Here is a 13,661-nt window from a genome sequence, read left to right as displayed (position 1 = left end):
CATCCACAGAGAGGTCTCCCTGGATCACTCTGTATTAAATAGTATCCCTCTTACATTCCCTTGTCCTGTTCATTTTTCATGGTACATCTCACTTATTTATTTGTCTTTAATAATAATGACTAGGATTTTTGTCTACTGGCCATTGATATCTCTAGTCTGTAGAAAACTGTGGTACATGGTGTTTAGTCAATAAGCATTTGTTGAATGAATTAAGGATAACTCCATCCCAGATTTCCCATCTCCATTTGTTTTTGAGTTTTAAGGCATTTCTCACTTCTCAACCAGAGCTACTGTCAAATCTAGGTTTGTGTTAACTAAGAAAGCACACTGTAAGAATAAAATATATATTCTCTATCTAGCCCTCCCTGCTGAATCCATAATTTCTGGTAAATACATCTGTATCAATAAATTCAGTAACATCTAAAATTTGATTTCTTCTTCCTTAGTCAAGCATCCTCAAAATCTGTCTGCACACATCCTCCCCAACCTTTGTCAATAGGTTAAGGTTATTGTCTCCTTAATAACTTTAGCAAGGTTGTGAAAGTTTTTCCTTCTAATTTGACTACACTATGCCCTGATTACAAATCTGCAGTCTCTGATGGGTAGGATAAAGAACCAAAAAGAGAATTAAGATCCTTCCCTCAGGCAAGAAAGCAACAGTGTCTCCCAGCAAGACAAGGAGAGCCTCATCATACATTGGCAATAGGACCACTTCAAGTACTAAGGAAGGTTCAGTCACCTTGGAGGGTTTGGGGGACTTTGGGTTCTCCAGTTGCACTCATTTTCCCTCATTTCTAGCTCTTTCCAATCAGTAAACAAAAGAGACATGGTAAGGCTATGAGTCAACAGATGTTGCAACTTGGCAATACACAGAATGAAATTAGAATTTGGATTCAGCCACCTCAGCTTGTTACAGGGAGGAGATTGGAGTTGAATGAAGGTGGTTTGCAAAGCGGTCTTCAGGCTAATCTGTAATTTTTAAAGGTTAATGGATTTTTGTATGAATAAAATTTATTTCAGAATTACAATATAATATAAGCAGTGTGAAAAAGATTGCTTTTTCCTTAGGAACTCAGAAAGTGGAACACTCACTGTTCAGCCTGGTACAACCAAACACCTCCATGCGGCATGTATCCCAGAAGCATATTCCCTAGGCTTCTTCTAAAAGTTTGCCATGATTATGTATCCAATCCTGTAGAATATATAATATTGTCTTGCTATATGCCCTCCTTGATCATCACCTATATTCAATCTCTCAAATCCTCTGATTTGACAATGTCCACTCCTTTCCCAATTGCAATTCTGGTTGCTTTAAATGGTAGCTTATTCTTAACCACCAAGTAATAACACTCCTGTCTCAAATCTCCTTTACACCTATTCAAACACACCGCAGAACTCAATTATTCAGTAATACATAATAAGGAATACATAGGAGGCTGTAGGATCCAAGAGGAAACCCCACCCAATATCGTGGAAGACAGCTCACAGGAGAGAACTATTCAGGATGATGATGATTACAAACAATATACATTCTAGGTACTTATGTTATCTCATTGAATCCTCCTATTAATTCTACCAGGCAGATTCTGTTATTCCTATTTTATAATCAGAGGAACCAAAAACATTAAGTGATTTGCCCATTATCACCCAGTTTGCATATGGTGGAGCTGAAATTCAAAGCTAGAAGTCTGGCTCTTGAGTTCCTGCTCCAACATGGTGATAAGACAAGACCCAATGGGAGTTGAGGATGGCATTCTCTCTAAACCAAGGGCACAGTATACACAAAGTAATGTTGGTTCTCACACAACAAGGTGTTCAGTAGGGCAGGAGGGAGTAATGGCAGAAAATAGTACTGCAAAGGTAGGCAGAAATTAGTTCAGAGAGGGGCTCATTTGTTGGATTTCATCTTACAGGAAGTGAGGAGTTGTTCAAAGTTTTAAGCAGTACAATAAAATATCAGAATTGTATTTCTGAATAATCCCTCTGGCAGTGATAAGGGAGATGAATGGACATAGATTGGAATTGGAGATACCGGCTACTAATAGGAAGAGTTTGCAGTATCCTGAGGAGATAATGACTGAACCAGATCAGCAACATTGGAGATAGAAAAAGAGATGCAGTTGAATGACACAAAAGGAAACAGAAGATTTTGCATTGTAAACATGTCAACAATATCCTAGAGGGAAATAAGATAATGATGTTCCTCTATTTGCCCCACCTTCCTGTTAATGAAATTGCACTCATTAATATCTTCAAAGAGTTAAGAATGTTGGTGGCTGGGTTGTGGTTCAGTGGTAGAGCGCTTGCCTAGCATGTGTGAGGCACTGGTTTGATTCTCAGCACCACATAAAAATAAATAAATGAATAAAATAAAGGTAGTGTGTCCATCTACAACTAAAAAAATAAGAAAGAATATTGTCTAGGTTAGGTAAACACACAATTTTTCAGACAAGAGCAAATTTATATTTTACAAACAATAATTATTTCCACATTGAAAAATAAACACATGATTTTATGAGGCTTTAAAAAGACAGGAGTCATAACCCTAAATACACACAAAAGAATTTTAAACAAGCTTACTGTAATGACATTACCCATCCCTTTTACTTTTAAAACCTTTTATTGAGTGGTTATTAAAGAATAAGGATCAGTAAATATTGTTATTCAAATATATCTAATGCTTTGTATGTTTAAGCTCGATATTTATTGGATGCATGTGCCATTCATTAATCCATTTGGAGCATTACTGCTTATTAGAAAAATTTGATTTCCCCCTCAGTGATAGGTGAATCTACTCCACTTGGAATTTCTAAGGACCCAGTTTCAGTCAACATTTTCAAAGAATGATAGTATTTAGAAATAAAGTCTTATCTTAATTAAGAAATATCCACCACTAAAATGAAACCAAGACAAGAATCTAAAAATATTTATAAATTGTCCTCATTTATGGACATTAGCATGTATTAGTGAATAGTTATGTTAAGGCAAAGAACTTGCCCAGATACAATCTATTTCCATCAATACGTTGTAAAGCATCAAAGTCTAGAATATATTTTATAATGAGTGACATGCAATGATTCAAAAAATTTTCTGTGTTAAGGAATTTATTAGAAAAGTGTTATAGAAGTATAATAGAAAATGTTTGATCTTTTGAAATAATGTGCAAAGACAGAATATTTACATGAATTAATGATTATTCACCAAATTCCCTCAAAATGATACCAAGTTCCCATTAAAATTGGTGGGCACTCTCTATAAAAGTATATATTTTTCTTTAGAACTGTATTTTGTGATAAGTCCATTTTATCACAGAAATTACTTATATATATTAATAATTACATATAGTAAACAAAAATGCCCTTATCCAAAACAAATACATAATATCAAAATCTATCAGAGACAGAAATAAAATATTGTATCATTTACATTTAGTATCCCACTGAATAGATACACATTTTGCATTTGAATAGGTACTATATTTTTCATTTTCATAATCATTTGATTACATTTTCATTTATCTTGCTCCTATGGTTTGAAAGTATTCATAATAACTTAGTTTTCATCATATTTTCTTGAAAACATTGTGCCATGTTTTAAAAAGAATTGTTAACCTAAAATAATTGACCTCATCAGTCATTTTAAAGGGGTAAAGATACATTTTTGTGAATATATTTTGAAAACTTTGTTAGCGTATTTCAACCAAACACTAGAAATTGAAGGTCAAATTTTTTGCTATGACTCACATACATATAGTGAATAACTTCAAATTTTAGTCAAGAGCATTTTTTAAATGTATAGCAAAATACTGTTTTCTCTGAAATTATCCTCTTTTTGACAATGAAATTAAACATTATATGATTCTTAGCATTCAGAATGCATGAATTATAAAAGTTCCAGATACTTCTGTTTAGTTAAAAAAATAACACATTATCTCTGATAGTAAAATAAACAGCCTACCATTTGGGGTTTAAATATATAATATTCAAACTACTATACATTCCAAAATTCATGTTTTAATAAATAAATTTATTCATTCTAGAAAACTTAGCTTCCTATGAAGTATATCATTCAATGATATTGCTTTGGGTATGAAATTGTACTTCAAAGTATATGTAAACACTTCTTTCCTCACACACTCCTATCCCCAAAAAGAGAGGCTCCCAGTAGTCTAGCACAGTAGTGAGCAATCTTAATTTAAAAATGACTGTGCAGATATAGCAGGAGGAAGATATATTAAAGCAGTTTTTACCATCAGACATCTAACAAGTTATAAATCATGAATGAATTTTCTTAAACCAGGGTTTTTAAGGTTACCTTATTTTCTGACTCTTTTGGGGGGCTAACATCATGCTACCACATTTTACAATATTTTAATGCCAAAATTTGCATTTTGTGACTATTACACGAACACCTTTAATTACATATATTATTTTTCTTTGGGAACTAAAATACTGTAAGCTCTTCCTGACCCAAAGTAAGTGCCATAAAGTCAGTAAGTTTATCTCAGAATGAAAGGTACAGTGTTTAGAGAAAAATATACAAATAACTGCTCAAAGGCTGAAAAAAGTGACATATTTTCAAATGTGCATATTAATTCACAGCCAAAATAGAGACTGCTTGAATAGGATCTAGCTTGCTGAATAAACAATTGTTTAATTTTAGAAAGTAATACAAACATTGAGAACTTTTCAATTAATAGAAATTAAAAGAATTATAAAATGTATAATTCTCAATATTTTTGATTACTTGCAAGCATTCATTGGATAATAGCAACAAAGGAGTCTTTTTAAATGTATATTTCCACCTTTATTTCAAATGCTATGTTGTGTAAGATCCTACTCAGAGATCATTTTTAACCATAGAAAGGAAGGTGAAATAAGGCATGTTCTACAGGACTGAAGGAATTAATTGCTGTTAGATAATGAACATTTAGAGAAATAAGCATTAGTGATTATGGCTTAAAGTGCTTGGGTCTAATCATCATTTTGGCTTCTTTAAAAGAAGACTTGTAGCCACCAGGATGAGCCTCACTTATACCAGGCCAGGTACCCCAGAAAATTCCATTACGGACACCTCTGTATTTTTGGTGATAATATTTACCATTTAAGTTTGCAGAAAGACATGCATCAAACCACCACCCTGAACTGTAGTACAGCCCACAGTTCCCAGAGGGATATCGGTCATTGTCTCTATCTGGGGTGGTAAAAAACTTTAGATCGTGGTTATAATGTTTACTGAAACGTAATGCATCTCCTGCTGTGCCATTATAATTACCAATGTGTAAACGGTATTTGAGAAATTCATTAGCCACATAAAACTGATCGTACAAGGCATATAGTTTGACACCATTAAAGTCTTCAAGATCTATTCTCAGAATCATTTCCTTACTCTTGGTCAGAAGATGGATCTTATCATTTCCCAGCCAGAATTCTCGTCTGAGATTTCCAAAGCCTGTTTTGTAGTCTTGCCAAGTTTTGGTAAAGTTGGTGCTTCCATCGAGACGAGCTTGTAGCACTGTCCAGCCTCCCCCCATGGTCTCCATGTCACAGTACACCTCAAAGCTGCTATTTTTGGGATCAGGTGTAACTCTGTAGGTCTCACTGCTTCTTTTGCCTATTATGTAGTAGTCTGAACAATCTTTATATATCAGATGTTGAACTGAAGGAGGGAGAAAAGAAAGGCATTGGATTTTGTTAAAAACCACACATCTGAGGAATTCTTTAAATTATGAAACTGCTTTTGCGTATATAATTTTGATAATGAAACCTTGCTCTGATAAACTTACCTGAACCTGATTAGCAAATGTTTTTAAGACCTCAGAACAAAAACTTGTTTCTATAAAGTAGATGAGACTCTTTAACATACTCTTGTTTGGTAATAATGGTTACAACATCAACAAACAAGAAGAAGAAAAGAATGAGTAAAGGTAATATTTAATGAGGACTACTTCCACGTTCTAAGCATGCTACCAAAGATTAGATAACATTTTTACATTTCAGCATGTCATCTTATAATGTAGTTATTATTGCCACTTATGATTTTTTTATATTTTGATGATGAGGATATTTAGGCCCAAAAAGAATCATTGACTTGCTCAAGTTCACACAAGCATTTGGCAGAGTGAGGACACAAATTCAGATCTGGTCATGATAGCAAAGCTTATTTTCATAACCATTTCATTCCTTTGTCCTAATTCAGATGATTCCAACTGTTCTAGAACTGCGTTCCAGGCATACAAGCTTCTTGTTCCTTTAACCTAAAGGGGAAGATCACTCCTACTGTGAGAAAATTTTATTGAATATGTTTTGTTTGATGCATTAATGTTCTAATGCACAGCACTGATCATAAATTCACATGATTTTACCTAACTATATAAAAACCCGCATGAAATGTGTTTTTTTTCAATAATTTGCCAATACTAGTCTGAATTTTTCATATAGGAAAGTACATTCAGCCAGTGTTTCATGTGTTTGTTTCTAGAAATAAACAACAGGTGATCATGTTCAGGATAAATGTAATCAGTTAAGAGAGTTTTATAGAAATCAAAAGACAGTGATTTATTTTCAGATAATTCTTACAAAAATTTGTGACAAATAAGCTTAATATAAGATACTCCAATGCACAAAAATCTATTAGTGTGTATTTAGAACTTGGAATATTCAGTTACTTTCCCAAAACTTTTAGGAGAAAAGTGAATAATACCATATTTTTCATATCATGACAAGTTACCATATAGCATCATATTTAATGTACAACCAGTGATGTCACCTAAGACATGATGTGCAATGTGCAGAGCACGTTCAGATATAGGCTGCCAAAAGTATTGACAACAGTGGTCCTGGAAACCATGAACTCCTTCAGAGGCAGATTCCCTGGGGATGGAGCATGTCTGGGGTACTTGTTCCAAAATTAAGTGATTGCTACCATATTCTCTCAATCTCAGATTCATGGTAAGCAGAGGTTCTAATGCAGAGATGGCTTTCCAAAGTATAATAAGACCAATCAGACTAGCAGCAGTGGTCCCAGGAGTCCAGGTGGAAAGCCAGAATTTGGGGGGAATCAATACTACTATTAATTCATTGACAGAATAGGCAAGACTGTCATCTTTAACATATGTTTACTAAAGTTAAGTAATTTGGATGGTGAGGATGGGTTCTATTATGTGCTTGAATGCTGCCAAAGGGTTAAAAAAAAAAAGAAAGAATATGTACCATCCCTTAGTGGCATGCCAAAATTCTCCCCTAAAACACTAGGTCTCAAAGAAAAAAAATTTGCACGCACATGAAACTGCTTTTATTCCATCTATAAAATCTCCCATTTTCATTAGATATTTGAAGTTATGAATTGCAAATATTTTCTAAATCCTGCATGGATCACTTGTTGCTACATGAGACGTGGCAGTCAGCCAACCACAAGAAAAACGAATTTCCAATGAACAAAGCACAAACACAGTATTGCCTTATCTCTTGTTTTCAAACGTTTCAGTGAAGAGATAGACTGCACTAAAACATTAAGAAATTCTGTGCTTCTGCTTGTGTGTAGATCTGGCATTAGCAACTAAGATCTTTGAAATCGAAAGTGCTTCCTAATGGATATAGAACTAATGATTTTTATAATTAGATTATGTATCATTTTTGTGGTCACATTAGAGAAAATATTTGTTTTTTTTCTGGATTACTTTAACAAATAGATGTTTGTTTAATCCATCATCTATTCAACTTATTCATTCAGGTTAATGTTTATAGATACTGTCTCACTAGCTCACATTCATGAACAAATGATAAGAAAACAGTATACACACCTGGCTGTGACTGGATTCGTTCCTGGCTGGGACAATTCGATGAACATTTGCCATCCAAATTATTGACAACAAATGTTAGATTTGCCACCTTGCTGTCAACATAATTTTCTATGTTGTTCATATTTACAAGATTCAGCTTCTCCAGGCGGCCGTGAAGCACATCAATCTGGTCTTTCGCACTCTTTAACTCAGAGGACAGCTTGTTCACCTCGCTCTCAAGTTCTTGCACTCTATTGTCACCAGCCTCTCCCGGGGCTCCTGTGCTGGGAAACAGCAGTCCATTTCTGCCTGGGTCTCGGTTGTCGTCAGCCTGCAGCTTGCAGTCTTGGCACGTTTTCTTCAGGCTGTTTACGATTTCCTTGAGGTTCTGAACTTCTTTGAACACCTCCTGGATCCTCCCGATCTCTGGGAGCTGGATAGCCAGCGGGGGCAGGCTCACCTGGAAGGGGCAGTCGCCTGCCTCGTTGCATTTCCCTCTGTTTTCTAATCTCACCGGGCAGGCGTCCTTTGCTCTTTGATCTTCAATTTCCTCTGTTTCATTGTTTGCAACAACCAAGAAACCATAAGCCGCGAGGACAGCTGAGCTCAGCCAGTACCAGTTAGGAAGCTTCATCTCTGCGTTGCGCTCACCCAGCAAGGAAGCAGCGTGCAGGGCCCCAGTGCTTTAACTGGGGCAGCCGCCTGAGTCAGGCTTTCTGCGTTTCCAGAAAAGGGCGGGAGCTTTTGCATCACAAGTTTCAGAACCGCACAGGAAGGGAAGATGGTCCTCACCAAATGCCGTTTATCCAGCCCTAATTCTTTCCCAGCCAAAATAATATACATGAGAATAAATAAATAATACACATTAATCTGTGGGATGCGCATATTTGCCAAAATATACTTTAATGACTTGTTTTGTAAAATAAGTTTGCGCTTTATAAAATCTTTAATTTCGAAATAATTTGTTATACATTTGCTTGAAATAGACCACTTAATTATACTCAACTCCTTTGGAAACAAAGAGTTTTAAAACATAAGTATTTATTGTATTTTTTACCAAACTGTCTGAAGAAGAAAAATGGAAGTTGTCCTTTTTCAAAATTAGATTGGGGCACTGAGGACCTCGAGTTTTCTCCATGTTGGGCTTTCAGATGAAATCTTAAACACTTTTAAATGTTTCTAAAAAGAATAAAGCACAGTTTTCTGGCTCTTTGGAAAAAGACTTTGTTCCATCTGTTTGAAAAAGGGAAGAAAACTGGTAGAGGGAAAAAAAGTGCTGCCTTCTCCTTTTTTCAACCATAGCATAGTATATGTGATTGTCTAACTGGCTAAAACACATTCATAATATAACACTGTATTTTATCAAAACCAGTAGCTGCCTCTTTTCCCAATTTTGTGATTGTACTGCCATCTTCCACAGTGACTTAAGTGTGAATCTCCCTCCCATTCCAGACTCTCTTCAGATGTGTCTCCTGACTCCTTTCCACCAGCAGCCCTGGCAGGCAGGCCTTTGTTGTCTGCCTCCATAGTGGGTTCCACCTGCTCTCTAGGTGTCTTAGCATGTCACCTTGTCCACAACATGTCAGCACTCACAAGAGTAGTTTTCAAACTCTTCTGCTAAGAGGCAGGAAGGGGAACTGGCTTGAATTACAGAAAAACCACCTCCTTTTCATTGGTTTTGCACATTGGTATCTCATAAGATTTCTTACTTTTAAAAAAAGGTTTTGATTGCTTTTAAAGTGATTTCAACACCACCAACATACATAAAAATCCATATTCTTTATTGTAGCAGTTAAGGCACTCTGTAATCTATCTCATATGTTTCTTTAGGCTGACTTCTGATGACTTTTCTATACACTCCCTTCATCTGTTCATGTTCTGGAAATGTGCCAGACTTCTTTCTGCTTTCATGACTATGCTTACTCCTGAATACACAGGAGACTGGGATTCCAACTCTGAATCACTTCCCCTGGATACACAGATCGTTAACTTTACTGCACTTCTGTTCCTATATGGTAAAGGAGGGATTTAGCTATTCTTTGCTCATACAGGAATGAGAGTTACACAAACTTTGAGTGCTTAAGGAAAAAAGGGGAATGTATACATGTAACATTGTTTACAAACATTTGTCAAGCATGCTGTACACATCTTATGCCTCATTTACCTGTCTAAAATGTTTGGGTGTCCTTTGGGAACTGGTTCTTGTCCCTTTAGGATCCTCAGAAAATTCCCCAAATGAAAGTAGAATATATACTATATTTATTTCATTGTCGCTGATACATGATACTCAGGATTCTTAATTTTAAGTATTTAAGTTGAATTTTAAGTATTGACAAACTACTAAGTAGAAATATCTAGCAAAAAGACATCGAGATATGAAAATCAGCACAGCATAGCTGTGGATGTCAATTTGAAACTACAGGTACCAAAAGGCTCCTCAAAGAAATAAGGCAAGAAGCAGGAGAGTGCAGTGTCAGAAAAACAGGAGAGAGGGTTTCATGGAGGAGGTCATCAGAAAATCAGAAACTGAAGTGCTCACATCCTTGTCCTCAACTCCTGTGGAATTCTCTGCCCTCTGCCCTTGACCTTCTGCCTCCTCCCTCTTGCTGAAAAACCTTTCTGGATTCTCTCACCCAGTCTGCCCTGACTCCTGGTGTTTACTACTGATCGCTCACAGCAGTGTCAGAATCTTCCCTTCTACCCCAAATCTACCCCAACCCAGCACTGACACATTTTACTCACTTACAGAAGTGTTTTTGAATCTAAACAAATTAACAACATTACAGGATGAACTTTTTTTTTTTTTTTGGACTAGGAATTGAACCCAAGGGCACTTAACCACTGAGCCACATCCCCAACCCCTCTTTTATGGCGGGACAGAGTACCGGGGGTTAAACTCAGAGGCACTCAGCTACTGAGCCACATCCCCAACCCTATTTTGTATTTTATTTAGAGACAGGGTCTCATTGAGTTGCTTAGCACCTCGCTTTTGCTGAGGCTGACTTTGAACTCATGATCCTCCTTCCTCAGGCCCCCAAGCCCCTGGGATTATAGACGAGCACCACCACACCCAGCCATGATGAACTTTCAAAGTAATAAGATTTGCTTCTATAAGACACATATGAAAATTACTTTCATCAGTCTATATTTATAACATATTCAGGCTTCTTTTTGTATACAAAATAGATTTCAGAGAGGATTTGCATTTTCTCTATCTGGATCATATCGTAGATTAAATTTTCATTTTCCCTCATATAGTATTTTTGTGAAGAAATGTTTCTATTTGTACCAAAGTAAGTAAATTTAATGGAAATTCTTTATAGTGTTGAGATTCTTTTATTGTTAAACTTAACATTTATAGTTTCTGGTATTAAATTCTGAAGCCCTTAATTATTCTTTAGTGGATATGCGCTTTTCTTATAAGAAAACTAAAACATTCACTTTTTTAAATTGTTTGATTTTAAATGTCAATAGTTTAAAAAAAAGTTTAATATTCCTTAGGGGTCTTATTCCTTATGGAATTTCATGAAAAGAACTTTAAACAAAATCCTGATTTCAACAACCTATAGAGAGATCAAGAATACCTCACTTTTTCTTAAGGTAGAGTAATAGTAGTTAAGTTCTTTGGTATTTGTTGTAAGTCCCTCTTATCTGGCATAGATAAGGAAATTCAGGCTGGAAATTTCTCCATTATGAATCTATCATGAAAGACCTATTATGTGAATCCTTGAGGATCCTGAACCAACTGAAGTACAGAGAAGAAATATCCAAAGATCTACTAATGAGAGTCATCTGCTATGCTAATAGCCTGGGTCTTCAAGGTTCATTGTGTTAACATTTTATAAAACTAGAATATTCCATAGATGTCTTGGGGTATCCATTAGTCAAAATGTATCAACACAATCTCTTATATGTTTCATACCAAGCCAGGGGTCATGGAGGATCCCAGACATTCATGGATATGGCATCTAATTTTGCTATCATCTCTAAATTTTCAGAAACTTAGAAAACTTCTCATTATAGTTTAGATATAAGGTAACCCCCATAAGTTCCTGCATTAATGCAGGAATGCTCTTAGGTAAAATGATTAGTTTGTGAGAGCTGCAACCTAATCAATTCATCCTAGTTTGAATGGACTGAATGGTAACTGTGGGTAAGTAGGCCTTTCTGGAGGAGGTGGGTTACCAGAGTGTTTGCTCTCTCCTGTGGCCCCACCCTAAGGGGAGCAACTTTCTTCTGCTGGGCCCTTCCCCCATGATGTGCTGCTTCATCTTGGGCCCAGAGCAATGGAATCAACCATCTGAGACCTCTGAAGCTATGAGCTCCAAATGAGCTTTCCTTCCTCTGAGTTGTTCTTGTCAGATATTTTGGTCAAAGTCACATAAAAAATGACTAAAATACTTGTCATAAGCAGTATCAAAGAAACAAAATATATTTATTTCTTAAATTGGAGAAAGATCTTAGTTTCTGTATATATACCGAAACAAACAATAAAATTATAGTAAATTATGAAAATAAAATTGTGGTCTTTGGCATCTTCTCTTCATTTCTTGTGACTCATGGTAGTTATATTCCATAAATTCATCACAAACATTAAATTAGCAAATATTAAACCACTACTTTCACAGTTATGTTTCTAAAAGCTTGTGGTCCCATAATTTTCATCAACCAATCAATGCATAACCTTATTTTTAATGTGTTTCTGTTAAAAACACTTTATTTAATGTATATTGTTGATTCATTAGCATGGAATTCATGACCAACAGATCTATAACTCATACCTGAAGGAGGCTTATCTAAAAAAGCATATTTTCTCTATAAGGCACATCACAACCTTTCTGTGATTAATAACTCAGCATTTCAGCACTGTAGTCAGGGACCATGTTAAACAGTGAAGTCACCAATAAAATCCACAAAAATGTGAAAAACTTCCACTGCAGCACAAAAAGGGTACTTGTTTACAGTATGAGAGCTTAAATGAGAACGTAGAGTGTGGCTTTCTTTGACTTCAGCTGGCAATGTTATGTTTGGCAACTCAAATTTTTTTCATCAAGCTGTGCATGTCTATAAATGATTTCACAAATACTGCTTTTAGGGTTATTCTGTAATTTGGAATGGGAATGTACTCCAGTGGCCTATGTATTAAAGGCTTGGTCCTCAGTGGTAGTGCTATTAGGAGGTTATGGAATCTTTTAAAGGTGGGACCTCATAGGAAGTCTTCAGGTCATGGGGGATGTACCCTTTAAGGAGGTAACAGTACCCCCATCCATTCCACTTCTGCTCTTTGACTTTCTGACCATGAGGTGAGCAGATTTGCTCCCTATTTGCTCCAGCCATGATGTGTTGTCCCAGACCTAAACCAATAGGGCCAACTGAACATGGACTAATCCTCTATAACTGTGAGCCAAAATGACCTTTTTCTCTTTATAAATTGATTACCTTGGGTATTTATTATAGTTTCAGAAAGCTGAATAATACAGGTTACAAGTGAATTTTAGTAATTAGGCAAATTTACAAAGATGAAATCCATGAATAATGAGGATTGACTATATATATGTTCTTTTAAAATCCATGACTTTAAATTATTGGAAATGTCTATACATTTATTCCAAACTAAAATGGTTATTTGATTTTACCTGTTTTAACTCTTGCTTTCCTTAGGATTTTGTTCATTTTGTCTGTATTTGGCATTTTGAAATAACATATAAACATGAATTTATATAGGCTATAGCATGTATCTATGTTCCATAATGTTGTATTTCAGTTTGTGGGACTGGGGTTGTAGCTCAGTAGCAGAATGCTTGCCTAGCATGCATGAAGCCCTGAGTTCAATCCCTAGTACCGTGCACACACACACACACACACAAAGGAAAAAGAAGAA

General features: G+C 35.7%; 2 protein-coding genes across 4 annotated transcripts in view; one reads left to right on the top strand and one right to left on the bottom strand.

Moving 5' to 3' along the window:
* Ccdc146 (coiled-coil domain containing 146) overlaps positions 1 to 13,661 on the top strand; it is a 143,887-nt gene that overhangs the window by 44,734 nt on the left and 85,492 nt on the right. The window lies entirely within an intron of this gene.
* Positions 2,442 to 8,475, bottom strand: Fgl2 (fibrinogen like 2). The gene is made up of 2 exons (XM_047561035.1): positions 7,802 to 8,475; positions 2,442 to 5,658 (listed from the first exon to the last, which is right to left on the bottom strand). Exons 1-2 carry the CDS (start codon positions 8,412 to 8,414, stop codon positions 4,952 to 4,954), a joined length of 1,320 nt encoding a protein of 439 aa, XP_047416991.1. The 5' UTR covers positions 8,415 to 8,475; the 3' UTR covers positions 2,442 to 4,951.

The sequence above is a fragment of the Sciurus carolinensis genome, chromosome 8 (assembly GCF_902686445.1).
Source record: "Sciurus carolinensis chromosome 8, mSciCar1.2, whole genome shotgun sequence".
Lineage (NCBI taxonomy): Eukaryota > Metazoa > Chordata > Mammalia > Rodentia > Sciuridae > Sciurus > Sciurus carolinensis.
Note: the sequence above shows the minus strand (reverse complement) of the source record. Positions and strands in the feature narration are given on the sequence as shown.